Below are 27,140 nucleotides of genomic sequence, written 5' to 3' on the forward strand. Positions count from 1 at the left end.
CCATATATATACTATGTTTTTTCCTGTACGTACATACCTACGATAAATTTTAATTTATAAATTAGGCACAGTAAGAGATTAACAGTAACTAATAATAAAATAAGATAGTTATAAAAATATACTGTAACAAAAGTTACCATAGATCTTAGCAACCTCAACAAATGATTTTTTTTCTTTTCATATTAAGTTGAGAACTTTCACCTTTTCACTTAAAGGAAGCTTTTTGTGGCTTCTCTTTGGCAAAACTGAATTGCCAGCATCATTACTCTTGCGCTTGGGGCCATTATTAAGTAAAATAAGGGTTACTTGAACACAAGCACTGCGATACCGATACCACAACAGCGGATCTGATAACCAAGAGGGCTACTAAGTGACGAACAAGTAGGTAGCGCATACAGCGTGGGTACTCTGGACAAAGGAATGATTCATGTCCTGGGCAGGCCAGAGCGGGACGGCATGAGATTTCATCATGCTACTCAGAATGGTGCACAATTTAAAGCTAATGAATTGTTTATTTCTGGAACTTTCCATTTAATATTTTCAGACTGCTGTTGACCATAGGTAACTGAAATCGCAGAAAGCAAAACCGCAGATAAGGGGGGACTACTGTAGAATCCAGAAATAAACTGCCACGTATATGGCTACCTTATTTATGATCAAAGCAAAACACTGCAATGTAGTAGGGAAAGGATGGTCTTTCAATAGATGGTGCTGAGTCAGTTGGATATTCACAGAGGAAAACAATGTATCTTGATCCCTACTTCACATGACATGCAAAAATTAATTCCAAAGGGATTGTATATCTAAATGTGAAAGTTAAAACAAAAAAGGCTTTTAGGTGAAAACATAAGGAAAACACTTTCCTGATCCTGGAGTATACCAAGATTCCTTAAATAGAACATAAAAAGCACACACTTGAACTATATTAAAATTAAGAACTTTTGTTCACTGAAGACACTATTAAAAGAGTAAGAAGGCAACCCATAGACTGAAAGAAAAAATTTGCAATACGTGTATCTAACAAAGGCCTCTTATTTAGAGTATATAAAGAATTCCAAAAGAAAGACAACCCAATAGAAAAATAGACAAAAGACTTGAACACTTTATAAAAGAGGATATGTAGCTATGATGAGACATCACTTCATACCCGCTAGGATGGCTAGAATCAAAAACTCAGACAACAGAAAGTACCAATGAGGATGTGGAGAAGTCAAAACCCTCATACACTGCTGGTGGGGATGTAAAATGGTATAGTCACTTTGGACAACAGTCTAGCAATTCCTCAAATGATTAAACATAGAGTTACCATATGACCCAGCAATTCCACTCCTAAAGACACACGAATCCCCAAGAGAAATTAAAACATATATCCACTCAAAAACTTCTACATGAATGTTTATAGCAGCATTATTCATCATAGTACAAAGGTGGAAATGACCTAAATATCCGTCAACAGAGGAATGCATAAACAAAATGTGGTATATCCACACAGTAGATATGTAGTATCCTACCATATTATCAGGCCATGAACATATTATCCAGCCATAAAAAGGAATGAATTACTGATGACACAACTTGGATGAGCCTTGAAAACATTATGCTAAGTGAAAGAAGCCAGTCACAAAAGTCTACATATTACATGATTACATTCACATGAAAGTTCAGAATAAGAAAATCTGTGGAGACAGAAAGTAGATTAGTAGTTGCTTAAGGCTGGGCACGGGGGTTGAGGGGAATAAAGGATGATAGCTAAAGGGTATGGGGTTTCTTTTTGAGATGATCAAATGTTCTAAAATTGACTGTCGTGGGCTGGTCCCGTGGCTTAGCAGTTAAGTGCGTGCACTCCGCTACTGGCGGCCCGGGTTCGGATCCCCGGCGTGCACCGACGCACCGCTTCTCCGGCCATGCTGAGGCCGCGTCCCACATACAGCAGCTAGAATGATGTGCAACTATGACATACAACTGTCTACTGGGGCTTTGGGGGAAAAAAAAGGAAGAGGATTGACAATAGATGTTAGCTCAGAGCTGGTCTTCCTCAGTAAAAAGAGGAAGATTAGCATGGATGTTAGCTCAGGGCTGATCTTCCTCACACACACAAAAAAATTGACTGTGGTGATGGTTGCACGTATCTGTGAATGTACTAACAACCATTGAATTGTACACTTTAAAGGTGTGACTTGTATGGTATGTGAATTATATCTCAATAAAGCTGTTTTGTGTGTGTGTGTATGTGAGGAAGATCAGCCCTGAGCTAACATCCATGCCAATCCTCCTCTTTTTGCTGAGGAAGACTGGCCCTGGGCTAACATCTATGCCCATCTTCCTCCACTTTATATGGGATGCCGCCACAGCATGGCCTGACAAGTGGTGCATCGGTGCACACCCAGGATCCGAACCCAGCCACCAGCAGCAGAGTGCATGCACTTAACTGCTACACCATGGGGCTGGCCCAATAAAGCTGTTTTTTTTTTAAAAAAGGATATCCACATGGCCAATCAACTTTAAAAAATGCTCAGCTTTATTAGTTACTATTAAAATACAAATTAAAAACTAATGCAATACCAGTGTACACCTACCTAATGGCTAAAATAAACAAGTCAGGAGATACTAAAGTGTTGACAAAAATGTGAAATAACAGGAATTCTCATACATTGCTATTGAGAATGTAAGTTGGAAAATGGTTTTGTAGTATCTATTAAAGTGGAACATATGTATACCCTATGATCCTACATACTCCTAGGTATACACTCAATATAAATGTGTACAACATATTCTCAAAAAGATATGTGTTAGAATATTCATAGCAAGAAAAATCTGAAACTACCCAACTTCCCAGCAATTGTAGAATGGACAAATAAATTGAGGTATATGCATGCAATGGAATGCAATGTAGCAATGAGAATGAATGATGTATAACTACACACAACAGTATCAGTGAATATCATACACATACAGTTGAGGAAAATAAGCCAGAAGCAACCATCCATATTCTTACTTATTCTTGTTTTTATAGGCAAAGAGAATAGGTAAATATAATCTATGCCTTAGAAGTCAGTGTTGTGGTTACTCTTGGAGATTGGTGACCAAAATTGGAGAGTGGGCTTTAGGATGCTGGTAATGTTCTAGATGCTAGTTACAGGGATGTTTTCAGCTGGTGAAAATTCATTGAACTACACATTTATGAAATGTGTACTTTCTGTATGTTTATTATAGTTCAATAAAAAGTTAAAAAAATTAAAAGTAAACTATTTATTTTTCTCTTTGTCTATCCAAAATGTCCAAGAGCACACAGTCCAGGCTGGATCAGCAATGTCGTCAAGCACCCCGGATCCTTTTCTCTCTCTGCTTTCTCACCTTCAGTCGAGGGCTTTTATCCGCATGGTTGCAAAATGGCTTCTCCTCCTCCGGGAACCTTGTCCTCGTTCAAGTCAGGAAGAAGATGGCAGAGACAAACCTTTCCCTTTGTGAAGCTTTGTCATTTTATTCAGAAGGGATTTATTTCCAGAGACTTCCAGTTACTTTTTGTTGGCTATAATTCTGCCACATGGCCACCCCTAACTGCTAGCGATTCTGAGAAGGTGAGTATTTTAGTCTGGCACATCGCTGCTCCAAATAAAATTGTGCTTTTGTTAGTGTGGAAGAAGAGAATGAATAATGGGGAAGCATTAGATGTGTATACTATAGGGTACAAACACTCAAGGATCTTACATTCTGGTGGGGAGATGTGAACGCTGTAAGTTCTCATGGGAAGCACAAAGTGCTATAGGAGCAGAGAGGAGTTCTTGGGGAATGAACTTACTAGAATAGAAAACACATCTTGAAGACTACACCTGACGGGACTAGTGGAAGTCTTCCAGGCAGGAGAGATGGAAAGGCTTTCCAAGCAGCATAATAAAAAGCACATATCAAAATTACCAGAGAGCAAAATAGAAACTGGGAACTAAATGTAGTTTGGGATTCCTGGAAAAGTAAGTGTGAGGCTGGAAGTCCAAAGATGGAGCTACAGGGGCAGACACAGAAGGAACTCTCTGCCCTTCCCCTTTCTGCCTGAAAGCAGGGCATAAATTTCCCTCTGTGAAGGTGTCTCCTCTCCTGTCTACCATACCAGGAGGACAGCAACCCTTATCACAGGAGAGGGAAGTTGGCACTGACTTGTATCTGCACAAACACTACTAAAATAACCTCTATCTTCTATTCCTTTCCCCCATATATTTACATTCCCACAATTTGCCACCCCTAGAAGCCCAAACCTCTTTTCCATTGTCTTGTCGCTTCTCCACAATTTATCACTCTTTGTTAAAATGGTAATATAAGACGCTGTGCCTAAGCAATTCTTGGGTTTTTCACTTTTTTCCTGCGAAGCGACCATGTGCATGTGAAATAAACAGTTTCTCCTGTTACTCTATCTTTTGCCAGTTTAATTCACAGGCCCCTGCCACTGAATGTAAGAGGGTAGAGGAAATGTTTTCCTCTCCTACATAGTCTACAGTCTAGAATCCTGGCAGTTTTCCTAGACTTCTCCTGGACTCTCCTGTCTTACATCCAAGTAGTCATTGACAGTGGTGAGCTTTACCTGAGCCCTGTGCTTCTGGAAAATGCGCCAGTTAAGAAATTCTCCTATCCTTTTGTTTTCCAAGCACCGCCTACCTTTTGTGTTCCAGAGAAATAGCTAACGTGCTCTCGTATATTCCATGAAAAGACCCATCTCCACCCTTCCTCATGATTCCAATAGGATTCACGCATGACTCCCTTGTTCTTCTACCTCTACAAAACCTCAGGTCCCCTTCTTTTTCTGTGAGACGTACCTCATTAATGAACATGTTCTCTATTGCAATAGCCTGAATAAAACCACCTCCTTAATCATCTGGTGCATTTTGTCTTTGACATCATGAAGTCTTCCTGATGCTAGCTCCTGAGTTGAGTAACTTTTTGTGTGTGTGTGAGGAAGATTAGCCCTGAGCTAACATCCTTTGCCAACCTTCCTCTTTTTGGCGAGGACGATGGTGCCTGAGTAACATCTGTGCCCATCTCCCTCTACTTTGTATATAGGATGCCACCACAGCATGGCTTGATGAGCGGTGAGTAGATCTGCACCCGGGATCCAAACCCACGAACCCCAGGCCACCTAAGTGGAGAGCGAGAACTTAACCGCTACACCACTGGGCCGGCCCCGCAGCTGAGTAACTCTTAGAGATGTCCCCCTCCTTCATCCCCACTGCTGGTGCACCAGCTTTCTCCTGGACTAGCGCAGCCATCTCCTAAATAGTTTTGAGGACTTCAGCTTTACCCTTCTCTACGCCATTCTTCACTCTGTTGCTAGAATGATCTTTCTGAGAAGCAACTCTTGATCTAACCTCTACTTCCCCAGGACACACACGCGCGCACTCACACACACGCGCACACACGCTATCCACGAGTACACTGAACTACTTGGGCAAAATACCATGCTTTCTTCCACCTCTTTCCTTTCCCACGTGGCCCACCTTGCCCAAACCTGCTTCCTCTCTCCTTTTCCGGTTGCTGCTCACCCAGCCCAGGCATTGCCCGGAGAAGCTTTTCCTGACCACCCTCTACACCTCAGTCCCGGAAGGCGCCTCTCCTACGTATCCCCACAGCATTTTGTACTTTCTTCTATCATTTTTTGTCTCACCATATTGTAACTGTTAATTTGTTTGTTTTCTCTCTGCACTAGTCTGTGAGCTCCTTAATGACAGAAACCCCATTTTATTTATTTTTGCATTCCCAGCCCTGTAAAGTACCTGACATATAACAAATGTATGTGTTGAGTATTTACCATAAGTACTATAACACCAATATCACTTTAATCTTTACAATCACCTTGCTTCTCAAATATGCACAAATGTTTACATTTCAGTAAGTTGAACAATGTAAATTTTTTCATAAGCATACTTCTATACAGTATCGTTGATCTTTTAAGTCATAAGAATATTCTTTTTCTCCTCTCTGAAACCCAAAAGATACGAGAAGAAAGAGTTTTTGTAAACATTTAAAATGTATTCTGCCCAGATATAACTTCTTAAGTCTTGAGGATCACTACCTCCTTCCATTGCAAAAAAAGGAAAGTTCTGGTAGGAGCTCCGGACCCAAAATGCAGAGGTGGAGCTTTCAGTGAGAGGAGGAGCTTTCACGACTGCCCTCTTTTCTATAGAGTTCTCCCTGTCCTCTTTGCTTGATTCTGAAGGGTAAGGCAGACTTGGAGATGACCTCCTCTGGGTATGTTCCCCACCTTCTCTCACTTTGGGAACTCCTAGGAGGACCAGGGCAGAGTCTAGGGTGGAGGAGACAGGAGATGAACAGTTTATCCAAGTGTGGCCCTGGGCTTAGGGAAATATATCTCTCTCCCAAATCTCTTAACCCTCTCTACGTCATGGACTTACTTTCCCCTGATCCTTTCTGTTAGAGTTTATGATCTAAAGGAGCAAGATCTGAGTGTGGACATTCAGGGTAAAACGGTGTAATTACCTAGAGTGCAATTTCCTAGGGTGTAACTACCTAGAGAATCTTCTCTGTTTAAATATTACTCATATTTCCCCCCATCCCTTTGCCTCCAAACCTCTGTTTCCAAAACAAAAATATTGCTCCAAGGAAGAGCTTACACAACGATAGGTATCCTGTGTGGGAGAAGGCTGGGAAGATCACGCAGGAGAAAAGCAGAGGTGGAGAGGGTGTCCTGGTCAGCCACTCTTCTTGTTATCAATCACTGCTTGCCCTGCAGTGACGGGCTGGCTGCACACAATCCAGTTAATTAGGATTCTCTTCTCTGATCCCTTCCTGTATTTTAACATGATTCTTTGAGAAGTCTGGGTCAAAAAGTTTAAGGAACAAGCCAAATTGTGAGTTTTTGTTAAAGGATGACTATCATCTTTAAACAGAACCTTTGACATCCACAGCAAGATGCACAGAGCCAAGTGCACAGATTTTTTCAAAGAAAAGAAAATTTATTTTTTTTAGTCTATACCCAAAGCCCTAATTTACATTTTCCGTTAAATTTACTCTCCAGGAAGACATTCTTATCTTCCCTGGATCACTCTCTACCACCACCTCCTCTCTGCAGAGTCCCTTAAACGGCTAAACAGAATGGCTAAACCTCCTATCCTCCCCAATGGTCCTTCTCGTGTAATTCCTCCTTTGGTATTATTCCTACCCCATCTCCCCCAGCCCTTTATTCTGGCACCGATGTATCTATGAAGCTATGAAGCCGAGGTTCAGGCATGTTCATCTTCATCTACTTTTTAGTCAATTCAAGAAATAAAATTATTTAATTGAATGAGTTCTGCTTTAAGAGGCAGAAGAATGCTGTCCAGTAATGTCATAGAGGATTAATTTAGTCTCTTTCCAACTTCTATCCTGGGGAGAAAAACAAACACAAAAACAGAAGAAAACATCATGATGTTCAGGTCTTCATAATTATAGAAGAGCTTTTTCCTACAAGAGATGTCAGGCATCCTGATATCTCTATCAAGAAAAAAATCTCACAAATGCATGATGAGATTATTAAGAGTGTTATCTCAGGTGAGAAGAATCAGGTAATCTGTCTTAGTATTTTTATATAACAAAGATGAACAATGTAAAAATAATTAGGAAAAATTAATCAATTTTCAATCTGATAGGAAAAATATTGTTTTTAAAAATCACATAAAACCCCTCATACAAATGCCACTACTAGCTTCTTCTGATGTGAACTGTGGAGATTATTACTTTCTTCAAGCGTGTAGGACAAAAAAGGAAAGCCCATGTTCTATCAGAAATAAGCTTCCAAAAGACAATAACAGTAACTCAGAAGGAGGTCCTCTTAACTTCTGAATACTACACCCTACCCCAAATGCCCACCCTTCTTCCCCTGGGCTTACCTCATTCACAGGGATCAGAATACTGAATTGTTGCCTGTTCATCTGTAAAATGAAATGGCATATATTATCACATTGCAGGCCTCATACATTCAGAGAGAAAATATTTCATAAAAGCTACTGCTTTAGCCCTTTCCAGAGGTTATGAGCATATTCAGAATTATAGGAAGGCTCCAATCACTAATATTTGCACTAATTTGCTTGTGGTAAATTATTAATCATATCAAAAATATTGAGAATAGTTAGCTCTTAGAGAACAATGGTCCATATTGTTCTTTTAGTCTATGGACCAGATCATATAAAATATATCTCTAGGGCAGAAGACATTTTAAAATGGCATATAATTGAACTAAAATGTTTTAGATTAGATAATAAAATTATGTCCTCCTTGGCTTGGGAAGGCGTATTTGTAAGATTAAGAGAGATCATGAAGAATGAGGCAGAAATGTGTTGGGAGATGCAGGTAAATCTCAGCCCTCACCTGGTAGGTAGTAGTCATAGACTTTGATGGTTGCTGGTTTCAGGTTGGTGACCAATACACTTTGGCTGATGGTGAAGGTATAGGTCTGAGTCTTCTTACTGAGCTGTGGGGAAGATAGACAAAATATCACATTACAACTAAAGTGAAAATAACATTCTATGTAATACGGAGGTCAAGACTCTTGTCTTCACACAGATTTTCTGAAACTCTTCTACCTGTCCCTTCTGCCCTATGCCAGTCTTAAAGATATTGCCTCCTGCTGACTTCCTGGCTCTTTCTTCTTAGGATCTTACAGCTTCCTGGCCCTTCTGTAAAACAGTCCCTTCCATTCTTGGTCTACTCTAACCCATGGCTCCTCCACTAAATTAATCAACGTGGCCAAAGAGACTTCCATTTTACTCCAACAGCTCCATGTTCCGTACTGGTCTTCTCTCTTCATATAGGTCTCTGATCAGATTACATCTCTTAGAGAGGCCTTTCCTGACAAATTTATTTTAAAATAGTCACATCCTGGGCTAACCCCACCATAACTCTTTATTCCCTTATCCTGTGGAGCATTTATTACTACTGAGTAGTAATGTATGTGTGTGTGCGTACACATATATATGTAATTTTTTTTTTGAGGAAGATTGGCCCTGAGCTAACATCTGTTGCCATTCTTCCTCTTTTTTTTCTTTTTTTTTTCTCCCCAAGGCCTCAGTACGTAGTTGTACATCATAGTTGTAGAGTTGGAGCTCTTCTATGTGGGACGTGCCTCAGCATGGCTTGATGAGCAGTGAGCAGGTCCACGCCCAGGATCCGAACTGGCCAACCCTGGCCGCCCAAGCAGAGCACATGAACTCAACCGCTGCACTACCAGGCTGGCCCCGACATATGTAATTTTTAAAAACTTGCATATTGTTCGTCTCTCCAGTAAAATATCAATTCCACGAAGGCAGGGATCATGTCTATTGTTTTCACTGCTACATCTCCATCACTTAGAAGAGTGTCTGGTATATATTGGTTGCTCAAGAAATATTTGTTGAATAAGTGAGTGGAGAATTTAAGACAATTGCATAAATTAATCTAATATAACAAGAAAAGAAGTTTCAAGTTATAAATTTAGATATGGAATTGTAAACACCTAATTGGAAGGGATTTATAAGGTTCTTGTGGTACAGTGCTTCTCAAAATGTGGTCCAGGAACTCTCAGGGATCCCCAAGACTGTATCTGGGGGGTCTGTAAGATCAGAATTATTTTTGGAATAATACTAAGATATTGGGGCCAGCCCGGTGGCACAGCGGTTAAGTGCGCATGCTCCGCTTCGGCGGCCCAGGGTTCGCGCAGGTTCGGATCCCGGGCACACACCAACGTGCTGCTTGTCAGGCCATGCTGTGGTGGCATCCCATATAAAGTAGAGGAAGATGGGCACGAATAGTAGCTCAGGGCCGGTCTTCCTCAGCAAAAGAAAAAAGAGGAGGATTGGCATCAGATGTTAGCTCAGGGCTGATCTTCCTCACACACACAAAAAAATACTAAACCATTATTTTCCTTTTTCACTTTCATCCTCTTATAAGTGTACAGGGGCTACCCAATGTGTGGTACAGCAACAGATCGAATGCAGAAGCAGATAAGAGAATTTTACTCTCTTCAACTAAGTCAGATAGTAAAGCAAAAATATAAAACAATCTGCTATTCTCATTTTTTAAATTTTGGAAAATACAGGTATTTTTCATAAAAATGTTATTTATATTAAAATGTCGTTAGTTTATTATTATTAGTTTATTTATTTATTTATTTATTTATTTATTTATTTATTTATTTTGTGAGGAAGATCAGCCCTGAGCTAACATCCATGCTAATCCTCCTCTTTTTGCTGAGGAAGACCGGCCCTGAGGTAACATCTACTGCCAATCCTCCTCCATTTTTTTTCCCCTTTTTCTGCCCAAAACCCCAGTAGATAGTTGTATGTCATAGTTGCACATCCTTCTAGTTGCTATACGTGGGATGCCACCACAGCGTGGCCAGACAAGCGGTGCGTCGGTGTGCACCCAGGATCCGAACCCGGGCTGCCAGTAGTGGAGTGCACGCACTTAACCGCTACACCACGGGGCTGGCCCCTATTATTGTTGTTTTAAACGAATTAATAAATACTTAAAGATTTTCTCAGTTTTAGTTTCTAATATGATTAATGTCAATAGATGTAACCCACATCACCATAAGCAATTTGAGTCCGCAGTAATTTAAGAGTATAAAGGGCTCCTGAAACCAAATATTTTTAGAACAACTGTTCTTGTCTATCATTTAGTTACCATAAAGATTTAAGGTAAATAACTAATATAAACCAGAAGCAAGCTGGGATAGGTCTTAATATCTGTACCCTTGGAATCTAAGGCAAAAAAATTGTGTATGTCTGTAGGAATCTAAGATATATACACACATGTATAATAAGGGTAAAAGAAGGACAGCACAGGGGCCCGCCTGGTGGTGCAGCAGTTGAGTGCACGCTGCGCTTCGGTGGCCCGGGGGTTCGCAGGTTCCGATCCCCAGCGTGCACCGACACACCGCTTGTCAAGCCATGCTGTAGCAGTGTCCCATATAAAGTAGAGGAAGATGGGCACGGATGTTAGCCCAGGGCCAATCTTCCTCAGCAAAAAAAGGGGAGGATTGGCATTGGCTGTTAGCTCAGGGCTGATCTTCTTCACAAAAAAAAAAAAAAAAGGACAGTGTATACTAATGAAAGGTAAATTGAATAAGAAGATATGTTCATAAAAATACATATAATCAATTATGTCGTTGCAAAATGTTAAGAAACAACTGACAGAAATGGATAGATAAATTGATAAATCAACAATTGTAATTAGAAATTTTAACATATCCTTTTCAGAAACTGTTAGAGCAAGCAGAAAAACAGGCAGAGATATCAAAGACATGAACAATAGAAATAGTGATCTTGGACTTTTAGATCTAGATCAAATTTATACCCAAGAGAAAAGAAATAGACATTGTTTTGGAGCACACACTGAACGTTTCTAAAAAAAACGACCTTGTATTAGGTCACAAAAGAAACTTCAAGGGGCTGGCCCCATGGCCTAGTGGTTAAGTTTGGCATGCCCCGCTTCAGCAGCCTGGGTTCGGTTCCCAGGTGTGGACATATACTACTCATCAGCGGCCATGCTGTGTGTGGCGGCAACCCACATACAAAATAGAGGAAGATTGGCACAGAGGTTAATTCAGGGCAAATCTTCCTCAGCAAAAAAAATAAAAAATAAAAACAAAAAAAACCTACAATATGTTCCAGAGTATCACTGTCACAAAGACTATAATGCAATAAAATTAGAAATTAATAACAAAAAGATGGCTTTGGAAATAACACATATTTCTAAAATCATTAGGATATAGAACTAAATGGTAATGAAAACAATTCTTGTCAAAAATTGTGAGACAGAGATAGAATGTACTTAGAGGCAAATTTATAAATTCATTAGAAAATAAGAAAGACTAAAAATAACAAAATTCAGATTCAAGTTAAGAAATCAGAAAAAGAGTAACAAAATATCTCTTTCCCCCTTCCTCCAGTCCAAAATAAAGAAGAAGAAAAGAAATATTAAAGATAAGGAAGAAATTAATAAAATACAGCACCAAAATCAACCAAACAAATAACAAAAAACAGCAGAGAAGATGAATGAAACCAAAAGCTATTTTTGTTAAATGTGAATAAGATTGTTCTTTGGTGAAACTGACCAAGAGAAAAGGGGAGAAGATACACAGAAAGGGGAAATAATCACAGATATAATTATGAACATTGGATTTTATTTATTTATTTTCTTTGTTAGGAAGATCAGCCCTGAGCTAACATCCATGCCAATCCTCCTCTCTTTGCTGAGGAAGACCGGCTCTGAGCTTACATCTATTGCCAATCCTCCTCCTTTTTATTTCCCCCCCAAAGCCCCAGTAGATAGTTGTATGTCATAGTTGCACATCCTTCTAGTTACTATATGTGGGACGCGGCCTCAGCATGGCCGGACAAGCGGTGCATCGGTGTGCGCCCGGGATCCGAACCCGGGCCGCCAGTAGTGGAGCATGTGCACTTAACCGCTAAGCCATGGGGCCAGCCCCTGAACATTGGATTTTAGACCATTAGACTTGATATGTCAAGTTAGAAGCTGACTGATGAATCCGGCTGGATACGCTGATGAGCAGGTCGTTCCAGTCTCAGGAACGGTGTTGTGGAAACTAAACTTCCAAAGTTCTGCTCCCAACTTGGCCACTCACAAACAGCATTGACTCGGATGAGCCATTCTTTCTTACTCTATCACTCCAGGCCTCAGACTCCTAACATATAAGGAGCGTTGGGCCGGCCCCTGTGGCCAAAAGGTTAAATTCAGCGCGCTCCAGTTTGGCAGCCTGGGTTCGGTTCCCAGGTGCAGACTTACACCACTTGTCAGTGGCCATTCTGTGGTGGCGGCCAATAAACAAAATAGAGGAAGATTGGCAACAGATGTTAGCTCAGGGAAAATCTCCCTCAGAAAGAAAAAAAAAGGAGGGTTGCTTTGTGATACTCAAAGAAGGTGCATATGAAAACATCACAAACTTTGCAAAAATTTTAAACAACTACAACATCATGAGGGTTGTTCCTGACAGACTAACAAGAGTTGTCTCAAAAGAAACTATCCAGGACTCACTCACAATCACAAACCCCTGGCTCCCTGAAGATAAGAAAACCATAGTTAGACGAATGAGTCAGTGTGGGGCAGGGGGCTGGAAATGGATGTTACTAACAACAGCAAATTTTAATTTGGGACACTCTTGTCTGTCAGTTATATAACAAGGTTACCTTTGTTCCTTGTGTTGAATAGAATGTGATGAAGTAGGCATAGTAACAATTTGTAGAACATTACTAGTCCTTGAGAATTTCTTGTTTTGTTGAAATGAAAGGTTACATACAATTAGTCTAATTAATATTAATATTAAATTAAAATAATAGCAATAGCTAATGTTTATGGAGGGCTTACTCAATGCCAAGGAGAGTTCTAATATTTTCATGTCTTAAATCATTTAATTCTTTCAAAAGCTCTGTGAGATAGATGACTCTTTTCACCAGTCCCCACCCTCATTTTACAGCTGAGGAAACAGACATTTGACAGCTCGCCCAAAGTTATGCAGCCGATGCCAGGACCAGGATTTTAGCCCAGGCAGTTGGCATCAAAGCCTCTGCTATTAACCACCATGCTATACTCTAGAGCAATCATGTTGCATGTGGCTACTGAGCACTTCAAATGTGACCAGTCAGAATTGATATGTGCTGTAAGCGTGAAATAAATACATACTAGAGTTCAAACGTAGTAAGAAAAAAAAATGAATGTAGATATCTCATTAACACTTTTGTATATTAATTACATGGTGAAATGAGAATATCTAGGGTACATAAGGTTGAATAAGATATATTATTAAAATTAATTTCAGGGGCTGGCCCAGTGGCATAGTGGTTAAGTTCATGCGCTCTGCTTCAGCAGCCCAGGGTTCGCAAGTTTGGATCCTGGGCGCGGACCTACACACTGCTCATCAAGCCCTGCTGTGGCAGCATCTCACATACAAAATAGAGAAAGATTGGCACAGATGTTAGCTCAGTGACAATCTTCCTCAAGCAAAAAGAGGCAAATTGGCATCAGATGTTAGCTCAGGGCCAATCTTCCTCACCAAAAAACATAATAATAATAATAATTAATTTCATCTGTTTCTCTTTATGTTTTAAAATGTGGCTACTAGAAAATTTTAAGTGACATAGATGGCTCACATTTTGTATCTGTTAGACAGTGCTGTCCTGGAGGTGCACAAGGGTGGTTTTTGGTGTACCAGCACGGAGGCATAAGTCACTGTGTGGTTGTGGACTCATTCTCTCAGGTCCCTAGTCCCTGTATTTGTGACACTAGTACCTATCGATTAGAAGGGAAGCTGCAAAGATCCATAAGCAGTCAAGCTCTGTGGTTCAGTACCTGAATACCTACCTCTTCCAAGTAAATGTTAAGTGTGTCAGTTCCAGATTCAACCTTCTTCACCAGGGGTTGCTGGAGAATCTGAATAAGAAAGGGGAAGAAAAAGGAGACTGAGAGCCAGAGCCTTCCTGTCCCCTACGGTAATCTTCCAAAGCTCTGTCATGACCAAGGAAACACTATATACTGTGGAAAAGCTAAGAAAAGAGAACCAAGACTATTACAGGTTCCATTTCATATATCTGAGGCACCTTTGTGCATTTAGATAACACAATCAGGTGTGTGTGTGTGTGTGTGTGTGTATATATACATATATATATAGTATATATATGTATATATATATACCATGATGCCCATTTCACCAGCTTGTTAATGATAATGTTAGGTCTCCTTGGAGCTAGTTAAATGATGAAAACAAAAGCCACTTACTAACTGATTGGTGCCCTCCATAGGACTGAACCCGGAAAGCATCTTCACTTCCACAATGGCCATATTGGAAGAGCTGCGACTCCCCACATAACTGAAGGCAGAAAGAAGCAGACATGTGTGAGCCCATTACTTTCCCTCTCAGCACACTCTGCATGCCCAAAACACACACACACCCCAACCTAGCTTCTATGATCCAGGTACCCCCATCATCACCTCAGCTTTCCTCACCTTGTGTGAATAGTGAGAGTCAAGGATCGCGGTGAAGTAGATTGCTCACATCTAGCTTTTCCCATTTCCACACTAAGATTAAAGGTCTCCACATTTTTAGGAGGGAGAATATTGTATCTCAGCACCATCTAGTAGGAGGAAATAGATAACCAAATCAGAGTTGGGAAGAACTTTAAAGATTGTACAGTTCAAACTCTTTCCTTACAAATAAGATAATAGGTAAAAGGTTCTATCGGAGGCGAAGATGCCCTCAGACCCTCCTTCCCAATGCACACTAGTTCTCATGGCTCCCTGCTTACCTGCACGTAGACACAGCCCTGGCCTGAGGCCTCCAATGTGTATACTCCAGGGATATTGGGCAGAGTCTCCTGCTGTAATACCAGCCGGTTGGCAGCATGAACATTGAAAGTGCGCTGGAAATTCTCAGTGGATTTTACAGCCAGGTTGACTTTCCCAGATGATATAGAGACAGTACTGGCATATTTGGCAAGAGCTTGGAGAGCGACTACAGTATCCTGAGGAAAACAATCAAGTGTATGCTTACCATTTTGTGAGCCGTTGGAATTAACCTCAAACAACCCTGTAACCTATACATCTTGCTATTGTTTGCTATCTTGGATGATATCTCTTCTAAGTATCTAAGAACCACATTCACCAATGCTGGGGAGGCTGACACAAAAATCATAATATCTTGCCTGTATAGAAAATCACCATCAAGTTATTATCAAACATCCAACTAGGTTAATCTCATATATTCATATGCAGCAACCAAACCTAGCTTCAGAAGGGGCTGTTGTTAGAAGCAAGTGGATAACTGTTTAGCACAAATTTTTCAGTGTCCTTATTTGAGGAGGAAACAGCAGTAACTTGTTAGCCCTAGAAATTGCATGTTCTTCAAAGTTAACTGTTTAATAATCTTCTATGGAACAGTTGGGGAGGGTATCAGCAGATCCTTGGAAAATCCTTCCTTGCAGGCCAAGGCTTCTCAGCCATTATGCCATGTAACAATCTTTTCATCTGGAATAAGACAGATAAACTGTCACTAAGAGAACATGGCACCATGTAGTTTGAACATTTCTTTTTGAAAACACTATTTATATAAATTACGACTAGGAGAAAGAAAAAAAGAATAAGGCGTTCAGTAAAATTGTCATGTCTCGCTCTGTGTTATGAGAATTTCTACATGCTTATCACTTTGTGAAATATCTATTACAGAATAAAGGAACTCCACTTCTTCCTATCCCAAATGAAAAAGAGGAGTCATATTTAGACATCACACTGTCATATAAAAATAGGAAGACAGGTCACCCACCCTGGGGAAGCTGTGAACAAGTCATACCTGTTCAGCTCAACCATCTACAAACAACTTTTTGTCTACCCTCTGTGAACTGGAGTCAAGGAGGGCTTTATTGCTTGGACATGTGAAACAATTCAAGGAAGAGGACTTCATCATCAGCTGAAAAACCAATGCGACTGACATGTAACTTCTTGTAATAGCCAAGGATTTTATTGAAAAAAATTCTGAAATACATCTCTCACTGAGAGTTCTAAACATCTCATCCACTTGTTTCTAAAATTATAGTTACAATTATTTAGGGCTCAACAAGTAGAAAGAAGTCTTTCCTGACTTTAGGAAAAGAATTTCTCTGAAATAAGGAAGCATAGTACCATATAATTTTTAAAAATTCCATTTAAGTGATTACCACATTCAAGCTCAGTGCTCATTTTTTTTTTAATAATTTTATTTATTTTTTTTTTCCCCCAAAGCCCCAGTAGATAGTTGTATGTCACAGCTGCACAACCTTCTAGTTGCTGTATGTGGGATGTGGCCTCACCATGGCAGGAGAAGCGGTGCGTCGGTACGCACCTGGGATCCGAACCCGGGCCGCCAGCAGCGGAGCACGCGCACTTAACCGTTAAGCCACGGGGCTGGCCCATCAAGCTCAGTGCTCTTAACATCTTTACCAGACACTCCATCTATTAAAATCTGTTCATATATGATTGACTCACACCTGTATTGGAGGATTTTGAAGCCAATGATCAACAGCACTGGCTTTTGGCTCTCTTGGCATTAGGAGCTACACTAGGGAAGTGGACACAACACTTTTTAAAAATTATTATTGTCCCCAGCAGCTGGGAGAAAATATTTGCAAACCGTATATCTAACAAGGGGTTAATCTCCATAATATACCAAGAACTCACACATCTGAACAACAAAAAAATAAATAACCCAATCAAAAAATGGGCAGAGGGTATGAACAGACATTTTTCCAAGGAAGATATACAGATGGCCATTAGGCATATGAAAAGATGTTCGACATAACTAATCATCAGGGAAATGCAAATCAAAACTACACTAAGATATCACCTTACACCCATGAGAATGGCTATAATCACCAAGACAAAAAATAACAAATGTTGGAGAGGATGTGGAGAAAAGGGAACCCTCATTCACTGCTAGTGGGAACGCAAACTGGTGCAGCCTCTATGGAAAACAGTATGGAGATACCTCAAAAAATTAAAAATAGAAATACCTTGTGATCCAGCTATCCTGCTTCTGGGTACTTATCCAAAGAACTTGAAATAAACAATCCAAAGAGGCTTATGCACTCCTATGTTCATTGCAGCATTATTCACTATAGCCAAGACATGGAAGCAACCCAAGCGTCCATCAACAGACGATTGGATAAAGAAGATATGGTATATATACACAATGGAATACTATTCAGCCATTAAAAAAGACAAAAATCATCTTATTTGCAACAACATGGATGGACCTGGAGGGTATCATGTTAAGTGAAATAGGCCAGACAGAGAAAGACAAACACTGTATGACCTCTCTCACATGTGGAATATAAACTAACACATGGACAGAGAGCACAGTTTGGTGGTTACCAGGGGGAAGGGAGATAGGGGGTGGGCATAAGGGGTGAAGGGGTGCATTTATATGGTGACTGACAAATAATAATGTACAACTGGACTCTCACAATATTATAAACTATTATGACATCAATTAAAAAAATTATTATTGTCAGAGTGACATCAGCCTCATGGCGGAGTGAGCTTCCCCCATTGAACTCTCCCCCTCTAAGACACAACAAAAATGACATTCATATTCCAACAGCTATTCACACAACACAGGGGACGTCTGAGGCACACAGGCAGCCGTACACCCGAGGATGGAGGTGCTGGAATCCCCAGAGGAAGTGGAAGGAGGTAAGAGGAGCTCCTTTCCTTCCTCAAGGACTGCGACTCAGAGACTGAGACCACGCGGCTCTCAGAGGAGGGGGAGGAGCGGCTCACTGCCTTCCCAACACGTTTTATGAGGCCAACATCACCGATACCAAAGCCAGGCAAAGACAATACTAAGAAGGAAAACTACAGACCAATATTCCTGATGAACATAGATGCAAAAATCCTCAACAAAATATTGGCAAACCGAATACAGCAATACATTAAAAAGATCACACACCATGATCAAGTGGGATTTATACCAGGGACACAGGGATGGTTCAACATCCGCAAATCAATCAATGTGATACACCACATTAACAAAACTAGGAATAAAAACCATATGATCATCTCAATAGATGCAGAGAAGGCTTCTGACAAGATCCAACATCCATTTATGATAAAAACTCTCAACAAAATGGGTATAGAAGGAAAGTACCTTAACATAATAAAGGCCATATATGACAAACCCACAGCCAACATCATACTCAATGGGGAAAAACTGAAAGCCATCCATCTGAAAACAGGGACAAGACAAGGATGCCCACTCTCTCCACTCTTATTCAACACAGTACTGGAGGTTCTGGCCAGAGCAATTAGGCAAGAAAAAGGAATCCAAATAGGCAATGAATAAGTGAAACCCTTGCTGCTTGCAGATGACATGATCTTATATATAGAAAACCCTAAATAATCCATTGGAAAACTATTAGAAATAATCAACAACTACATCCAAATGGCAGGGTACAAAATCAACTTACAGAAATCAGTTGCATTTCTATACACCAACAACAAACTAACAGAAAGAGAACTCAAGAAGACAATCCCATTTACAATTGCAACAAAAAGAATAAAATATCTAGGAGTAAATTTAACCAAGGAAGTGAAAGACCTATACAATGAAAACTCTAAGACATTACTGAGTGAAATCAATGATGACATAAAGAAATGGAAAAAGATTCCATGCACTTGGATTGGAAGAATAAACATTGTTAAAATGTCCAGGGCCGGCCCTGTGGCTTAGTGGTTAAGTGCGTGCGCTCCGCTGCTGGGCTGCTGGCGGCCTGGGTTCAGATCCCGGGGGCGCACCAACACACCGCTTCTCCGGCCATGCTGAGGCCGAGTCCCACATGCAGCAACTAGAAGGATGTGCAGCTATGACATGCAACTATCTACTGGGGATTTGGGGGGAAAAATAAGTTTAAAAAAATAAATAAATAAAATAAAATAAAATAAAATGTCCATACTACCTAAAGCAATCTACAGATTCAGTGCAATCCCAATCAGAATCCCAAGGACATTCGTCACAGAAATAGAACAAAGAATACTAGCATTCATATGGGGCAACAAAAGACCTTGTATAGCTAAAGAAATCCTGAAAAAGAAGAACAAGGCTGGAGGCATCACAATCCCTGACTTCAAAACATACTACAAAGCGATAGTAAGTAAAACAGCATGGTACCGGTACAAAAACAGACACGCAGATCAATGGAACAGAATTGAAAGTCCAGAAATAAAACCTCATATCTATGGGCAGCTAATCTTTGACAAAGGAGCTAAGGACATACAGTGGAGAAAGGAAATTCTCTTCAATAAATGGTGCTGGGAAAACTGGACAGCCACTTGCAAAAGAATGAAAGTAGACCATCTTCTTTCACCATACACAAAAATTAACTCAAAATGGATCAAAGACCTGAAGGTGAGACCTGAAACTATAAAACTCCTGGAGGAAAATATAGGTAGTACACTACACGTCATCAGCCATAAAGGGATCTTTTTGAATTCCATGTCTACTCAGACAAGGGAAACAAAAGAAAAAATAAACAAATGGGACTTCATCAGATTAAAGAGCTTCTATAAGGCAAGTGAAACCAGGATCAAAATGAATAGGGAACCCAGCAGCTGGGAAAAAATATTTGCAAACCATATATCTGACAAGGGATTAACCTCCATAATATATAAAGAACTCACAGAACTGAATAACAAAAAAACAAACAAACCAGTCAAAAAATGGGCAGAGGCAATGAACAGACATTTCTCCAAAGAAGATATACAGATGGCCAATAGGCACATGAAAAGATGCTCAACATCACTAATCATCAGGGAAATGCAAATCAAAACCACACTAAGATATCATCTTACACCCATTAGAATGGCTATAATCACCAAGACAAAAACCAACAAATGCTGGAGAGGCTGTGGAGAAATGGGAACCCTAATCCACTGCTAGTGGGGATGCAAACTGGTACAGCCTCTATGGAAAACAGTGTGGAGATTCCTCAAAAAATTAAAAATAGAAATACCTTATGATCCAGCTATCCCACTACTGGGTATCTACCCAATGAACCTGAAATCCACAATCCAAAGAGGCTTATGCACCCCTATGTTCATCACAGCATTATTCACTATAGCCAAGACATGAAAGCAACCCAAGTGTCCCTCGACTGACTGGATAAAGAAGGTGTGGTATATATATACCATGGAATACTACTCAGCCATAAAAAAAAAGACAAAATCGTCCCATTTGCAACAACACGGATGGACCTGGAGGGTATTATGTTAAGTGAAATAAGCCAGAAAGAGAAAGACAAACAATACATGATTTCACTCATATGTGGAAGATAAACCAACACACGGACAGATAGAACTGTTTGGTGGTTACCAGGGGCTAGGGGGTTGGGGGGTGGGCACAAGGGGTGGAGGGATACACTTACATGGTGACTGATAAACAATAATGTACAACAAAAATTTCACAATAAAAAGAGAAAAAAAAAAGAAAAAAAATTGTTATTGTCTACTTTACTCTTATGTAGAGGGATATGACCGTAAGGTCATTTCACCATATTATCACCACTAAGATCATAACTAATTTTCACGGAAGGACTATTAGGTAGATGGCATTGATTATTTACGTTGACCAGCTATTGAAAGGTCAGGTTGGATCCACTTAACTATTTTGAATCAACCACTCAGTTGAGATATATATTTGTATATAACAACAAAAAATCTGTTCACTCTTCCAGGTCTAATTTATGTGTTACATCCCCAGTGAAACTGACCCTAATTTCAACAAGTCAGAATATAATCTCTATGAAGACAAGAAATATGTTTGTTTACTTCTGTATCCTCAGTGACTTGGACATGGTAGGTATTTAATAGTATTTGCAGAACAAATTAATTAATGACTCCTCTCTTTGTGATCATCTAGGATAATTTTTATGATATTATTTGAATTTATCATACAATTCTACCCCTTTTTTTCCCTCCTGCCACCCCACTAATTCAATTTCTCATTACTCCTAACCTAGACAAATGAAATAGTCTGATCTCTTCAAATCCAGTGTCTCCCTCCTCTGAATCACCCCATACACCACGTGACAGATTAATCTTTCTGAAACAAAGTTAAAAAAAATTAATAGCTCCTCAGAATTAGTCAAAAACTTGAGTCTGATATGCAAGGCCCTTCATAATATGAACCTACCTTTCCAACTCAAGTCTCATTATGCTTTAACTATACCAGTTTTCCCAAAAGCCATTCTATACTTTTGCAAATGGGTGTCTCTACTCACACCATTTCCTCTTCCTTTTAATAGTTGCCTACCAAAATTTTACGTATCCTTTTAGATCTACCTCAAATGCCATTCCCCTGTGAAGACTTTTCTTATCCCTTAAGCTCATGACAAGCTCTCTCTCCCTTCTGAAATTTAACATTTTGTACCTTTTGTATCTTTCTTATGTTATATAATAAGATCCCACTTTGTAATATTTAGAATTTTTCCTAGCTTTCCTTCAAGATTGTAAACTTTTTTAGAGTAGAAACTATACCTTACTAGCTTTCAAATACCTGCAACAATAGAAGGAGATATGCCATAAAATCTTGCTTTTATGCTTATAGATCCCAAATTGGCTTTCTAATTTGTTAACGTATAAATTTAGCCATAACTATATATATCTTCTTTACATATAAAACATGGATCTCATGATGTTTCATACTCTATAAAGAAAGAACATTACATGCAAATAGTACTATTTATGTGCTCATATGACCCAATTTTATGAGTCCTTCTATATATTTTTCACATACTTTTTCTATATATATATGGAATTGTAAGTCCCTGAACCTAGAGGGCAAGGTTTTCCCTCTATCTCTACACAGGATCTAATCCTACCCAATAAGTGGCAGTAAGACAGCAGGCTATTTACCTGAGTGGAAGAGAAGCCCCCATATGCATTGCGTTGCTTGGTCAACCAAGCCACTATGCCAGTGGCCTTGGCAATCTCCTTTTGAGTTAGGCTGGATTTGCTAAGCCAGGCCAACAATGCATACGCCGTAAGTTCCACATCCAATGCCTGAGGCGCAGACCAAGGGCTGGCATTCGATGATGGAGTAGGTTTCTGGCTCCAGTGAATGGACTCTCCTATGAAGAAAGAGGCATAATTAGGAAGGTCTTGGAAGGAAATGACTTTCCCATATTCACTTTGTAGATGCTGCATCTTAAAGAACAGAAAGCACCAACCAAAAACTAATCATGAGTTAGAAAAAAATATTTCTCAGAATCTTCTAATTTACTGGCCATAATGTATATGCAGGGATGTGTGCGTGCGTGTGTGTACACATCCACACATAATTCCCCAAGGTAAAGCTGGGGGCATCAATAAATGCCTTCAGCAATTATATGAAAACCACCCTTGTTAATTTATAAACGCTAATGCTAATGGTGATAGGTAAGAGAAACTTCTTATAAGAATCATATGTGTTTGGGGACATTTTTTGGGCTTATAGAATTTTATTAGTTTTCAGCATTTATTTTACTTAATCAAAGGTTTAACATTTCACAAAGAATTAAAATGTCAGAACACACAAAAGAACTGTAAGAAACCATAGAAGAAATGCTAATGAGGGTGAGCAAATAGAATATGAGACCAAATCAAAACTCTAAGACAGCCAAGATGATAGATAACTTGAAGATAAAGAAGAACAAATGGAAATGAAAAGAGTAGAAGCTAGAAGTCTAATTAAATACATGTTTAGAGATAACAAATAAATAACCCATTCCATGATTAGAGTTGCTTATACACAGGCCAAAAACTACCCAGAGCCCATATGAGAGGACAGTTCAGCAAGGACATTCGTATAAATGAAAGCTGAGATTAAATTTCTGCCTGGAAGTATAATTTTAAATACACAGCTAGATAAATAAAATGCATTAATATTTTATTTACAATATCTGTTGGAACATCAAATATTATTCTCAATACATTCAAAGTCTTAAAAGGACCTTGAGAAATCTCTAAGTTTAAGTCTTATCCCAACAATCTCAGTGATCTTACACCAAAGAATTGTTAAGTACCTGCAAAAGGGTGATTCTACTATGTCAATAAGGTTTCTGACTAGTTTCTATCATCTATTTTCTCTTCATGTTAAAAGTATAACAATGCCTTTGAGGACTTACATGGGCTTTCCTATAAAACTCTCAACAATGATTTTATGACTTCACAACTTTTTTTTTTTGTGGGGAAGATCAGCCCTGAGCTAACATCTGCCAGTCCTCCTATTTTTGCTGAGGAAGACCGGCCGTGGGCTAACATCCGTGCCCATCTTCCTCCACTTTATATGGGACGCCGCCACAGCATGGCTTGCCAAGCGGTGTGCCTGTGCACACCCGGGATCTGAACTGGCGACCCCGGCCGCCGCAGCAGAGCGCGCGCACTTAACCGCTTGCGCCACTGGGCCGGCCCCACAACTTTTATTAAAATGAATCCTAGAGGGGCTGGCCCATGGCGTAGCAGATAAGTGCGCGCAACCTGCTGCTGGCGGCCTGGGTTCAGATCCCGGGCGTGCACCAATGTACCGCTTGGCAAGCCATGCTGTGGCGGCGTCCCATATAAAGTGGAGGAGGATGGGCATGGATGTTAGCCCAGGGCCAGTCTTCCTTAGCGAAAAACAGAGGAGGATTGGCATGGATGTTAGCTCAGGGCTGATCTTCCTCACAAAAAAAAAAAAAAAATGAATCCTAGAACTGAATATATGTGAGACTATGGAGACGAGGGAAAATTACAGATAACTCACAGCATATTTCAATTTCAAAAAACTCCTAACATGGCCAACATACCTGAGATGATAGCCTGGTGATCTAACTTTTCAAGAAGAATGTTTCTGATCTCCATTTCCCCAGCCAGAGAGAAAGTGTAAGCTAGAAGGGCCTGTGTGTAGAGGTTGGTGGTGGAGGAAACTGAATTCTTGAGACACTGCAGACCCTGACTCACCATTGGGTCCTAAAATGTAAAGATGAAGAACAGAATTTATAAGGCATTCCTGGTAAAATGGGAAGTAATAAGAAAATCATCATACCCTCTTTGAGTTTAAAAGCCTGAATAAAGACAAAATTAGGTGAATTTTTCTAGAAATAGGCATGATAAGAAGAGTATAAAGAGGAGGAGCTACAGAAACTCACATCTGTGGTCTTTCCCATTTCCAGCAATGCAGCTGTGATGTATGCAGTCAAGGAGGTCTCATCATCAACACCGCCCTAGAAGGAAGCACGGAGACAGTAAGTCAGGGCAGCAACCAGCACATGCAAGAATTGTGTGCAAATTGCAAAAAACTGTCCCATCTGCATGGATGAATTATTAAAAAAAGAAAAAGCTCCTTTCCACAGGCTGTCTGCAGCCCCAAGCCTCCTGGACACACAATAAAGGGAGACCTGGCTGGACTTCAATAACTGCACAGCCTTAAACAGTAGCCTGCAAGAGGTAACATGAGGTCTTCAGCTCTGAGTGGGTATTTAGGAAACCCAAGAGAAGGGGTTAGGAAGAGTGAAAGGTTAAAAAAAAAAAAAAAGGGAGTGGGGAATGAGGAAAGAATCTCTTATTCTCATATTCTTACTAAATCTAAGCCTCCTCAAATGGATGTCCCCTAAAGTAGCACAAAGCCCAGCCTCTTCTCCAGGGGAGATTAGATGACACCTTCACTGTTTAACGCATTTCATGGAAAGATATTAGCAAGTTTTAAATCTAAACTATTACCCTAGGGCTGGCCCCATGGCTTAGCGGTTAAGTGTGTGCGCTCCGCTGCTGGTGGCCCGGGGTTCGGATCCCGGGCGCGCACCGACACACCACTTGTCTGGCCATGCTAAGGCCGTGTCCCACATACAGCAACTGGAAGGATGTGCAGCTATGACATACAACTATCAACTGGGGCTTTGGGGGAAAAAATAAATTAATTAATTTAAAAAAATAAATAGGCCGGCCCTGTGGCTTGGTGGTTAAGTGCGCGCACTGCGATGCTGGTGGCCCGGGTTCGGATGCCGGGTGCGCATCGAGGCACCACTTCTCCGTTCATCCTGAGGCCGAGTCCCACATGCAGCAACTAGAAGGATGTGCAGCTACAACACACAACTATCCACTGGGGCTTTGGGGGGAAAAATAAATAAAAAATAAATAAATAAATAAAAAATAAAAAAATAAATAAATAAATAAATAAATAAACTATTACCCTCATTCTATAGGTAAGAGAACAAACACTTTATTTTTTTTAATTTTTTTTTATTTATTTATTTTTCCCCCAAAGCCCCAGTAGATAGTTGTATGTCATAGCTGCACATCCTTCTAGTTGCTGTATGTGGGACGCGGCCTCAGCATGGCCGGAGAAGCAGTGCGTCGGTACGCATCTGGGATCCGAACCAGGGCCGCCAGCAGTGGAACGCACGCACTTAACCGCTAAGCCACGGGGACGGCCCAAGAACAAACACTTTAAAAGGTTAAATAGCTTGTTCAAGATTACACAGCTAATAAGCAGCAGGACTGGGATGCGAACCCAGGGAGTTTTACTCTAGAGCTCCTACGCCAAACCACTAAGCTTGACTACATAAGTGAGGGGTTTCTTAATAGACTGGCTGGCTCTGGTAAGAAAGGAGGAGGAAAAACCTCTGGGATCTTGTTCTAGTCAAGTCCTGGCTTGTACTACTCCTAGGTATATTTCACACAGTGAAAGGAGAAGAGAAAGACTTGGGGGCGCTGCCGAGATTCTGCATAAGGAATACGAATGAATCTTATACAGAGGTTGTCTTTTCAATGCTCAAGATTTTTAATTCAGGCCCTGGACTAGCAATGTAAATGATTTCCCTAGGAAAGTTGTCATGAATCTTTCTTTCACTGAGTGTGTTCTGAACTGAACCAGTTATCCTGCAGCATCAACATCTCACCTCTGTTTGGGGGGTTCAGGTCACGCAGTGAACGGGCGAGAGCAGTGCCTCTGGAGTCCAACCACTGTGATTCAAATTACAGCCCTACCACTCACTAGCACTCACCTTGGGTAATTTACTTAATCTCTGCACCTTAGTTTCTTCATCTGTAAAATAGCATTAATAATGGTATACCAGTACCTTGGTCATTGATTTGCTGTAAACACTAAATAATATCAAATAAACAAAGTGCCTGGCAGAGAGTAGATCCCTTGCAAAAGAGACTGGGCGGCCTATTAGTCCCCACCAGAGCAAAGAGCTTCGCTTCAGATTTAGAGAGATATAAAAGGCTCAGAGATCTTCTAGTCCAGTGGTTCTCTAACCTTAGCAAGTACTAGAATCACCCACAGGGCTTGTTAAAATGTAAATTGCTGACCCACACCCCCAGAGTTTCTCAGAGAAGATCTGGGTGGGGGCTAGAATTTGCATTTCACCATCACTTCAGGAGACGGTGATGCTGCTGATCTGGGGACCACACTTTGAGAACCATGTTCTAGTACATATTATCATTTAACAGACATGGAAGCTGAAGCTCAGGCTAGGAAAGCATATCGACCAAGGTCACCCAGAGCAAGGGCTGAGACCTGAATAATACCAACTCCCAGGCCACTGCTCTTTTGATTCTGCTCAGTCAGAGGAACAAATTCCTCCCAGACGCAGTGGTGGGCTGCAGGCCCCTGGGCAGATCCG

The 27,140-nt window shown here is 40.4% G+C and overlaps 1 protein-coding gene across 2 annotated transcripts in view; it reads right to left on the reverse strand.

The window, feature by feature from the left end:
• Positions 1-6,934: 6,934 nt before the first annotated feature.
• The window catches only part of A2ML1 (alpha-2-macroglobulin like 1), a 45,831-nt gene continuing 25,625 nt past the window's right edge, over positions 6,935-27,140 (reverse strand). Inside the window, exons 27-36 of one of the 2 annotated variants that reach the window (XM_014793987.2) lie at positions 24,663-24,737; positions 24,321-24,483; positions 22,411-22,625; positions 15,279-15,494; positions 14,980-15,107; positions 14,752-14,842; positions 14,338-14,406; positions 8,350-8,452; positions 7,872-7,913; positions 6,935-7,363 (exon numbers count right to left, since the gene is read on the reverse strand). In XM_014793987.2, coding sequence (XP_014649473.2) covers positions 7,873-7,913; positions 8,350-8,452; positions 14,338-14,406; positions 14,752-14,842; positions 14,980-15,107; positions 15,279-15,494; positions 22,411-22,625; positions 24,321-24,483; positions 24,663-24,737 — 1,101 coding nt within the window. In that variant the 3' untranslated portion in view covers positions 6,935-7,363; position 7,872. Of the gene's footprint in view, positions 7,369-7,871; positions 7,914-8,349; positions 8,453-14,337; positions 14,407-14,751; positions 14,843-14,979; positions 15,108-15,278; positions 15,495-22,410; positions 22,626-24,320; positions 24,484-24,662; positions 24,738-27,140 lie in introns of both variants that reach the window. The other variant, XM_014793986.2, reaches the window with a different exon arrangement.

This window comes from Ceratotherium simum, chromosome 17 (genome assembly GCF_057802395.1).
Source record: "Ceratotherium simum simum isolate JZ-2026a chromosome 17, ASM5780239v1, whole genome shotgun sequence".
In the NCBI taxonomy this organism is placed as follows: domain Eukaryota; kingdom Metazoa; phylum Chordata; class Mammalia; order Perissodactyla; family Rhinocerotidae; genus Ceratotherium; species Ceratotherium simum.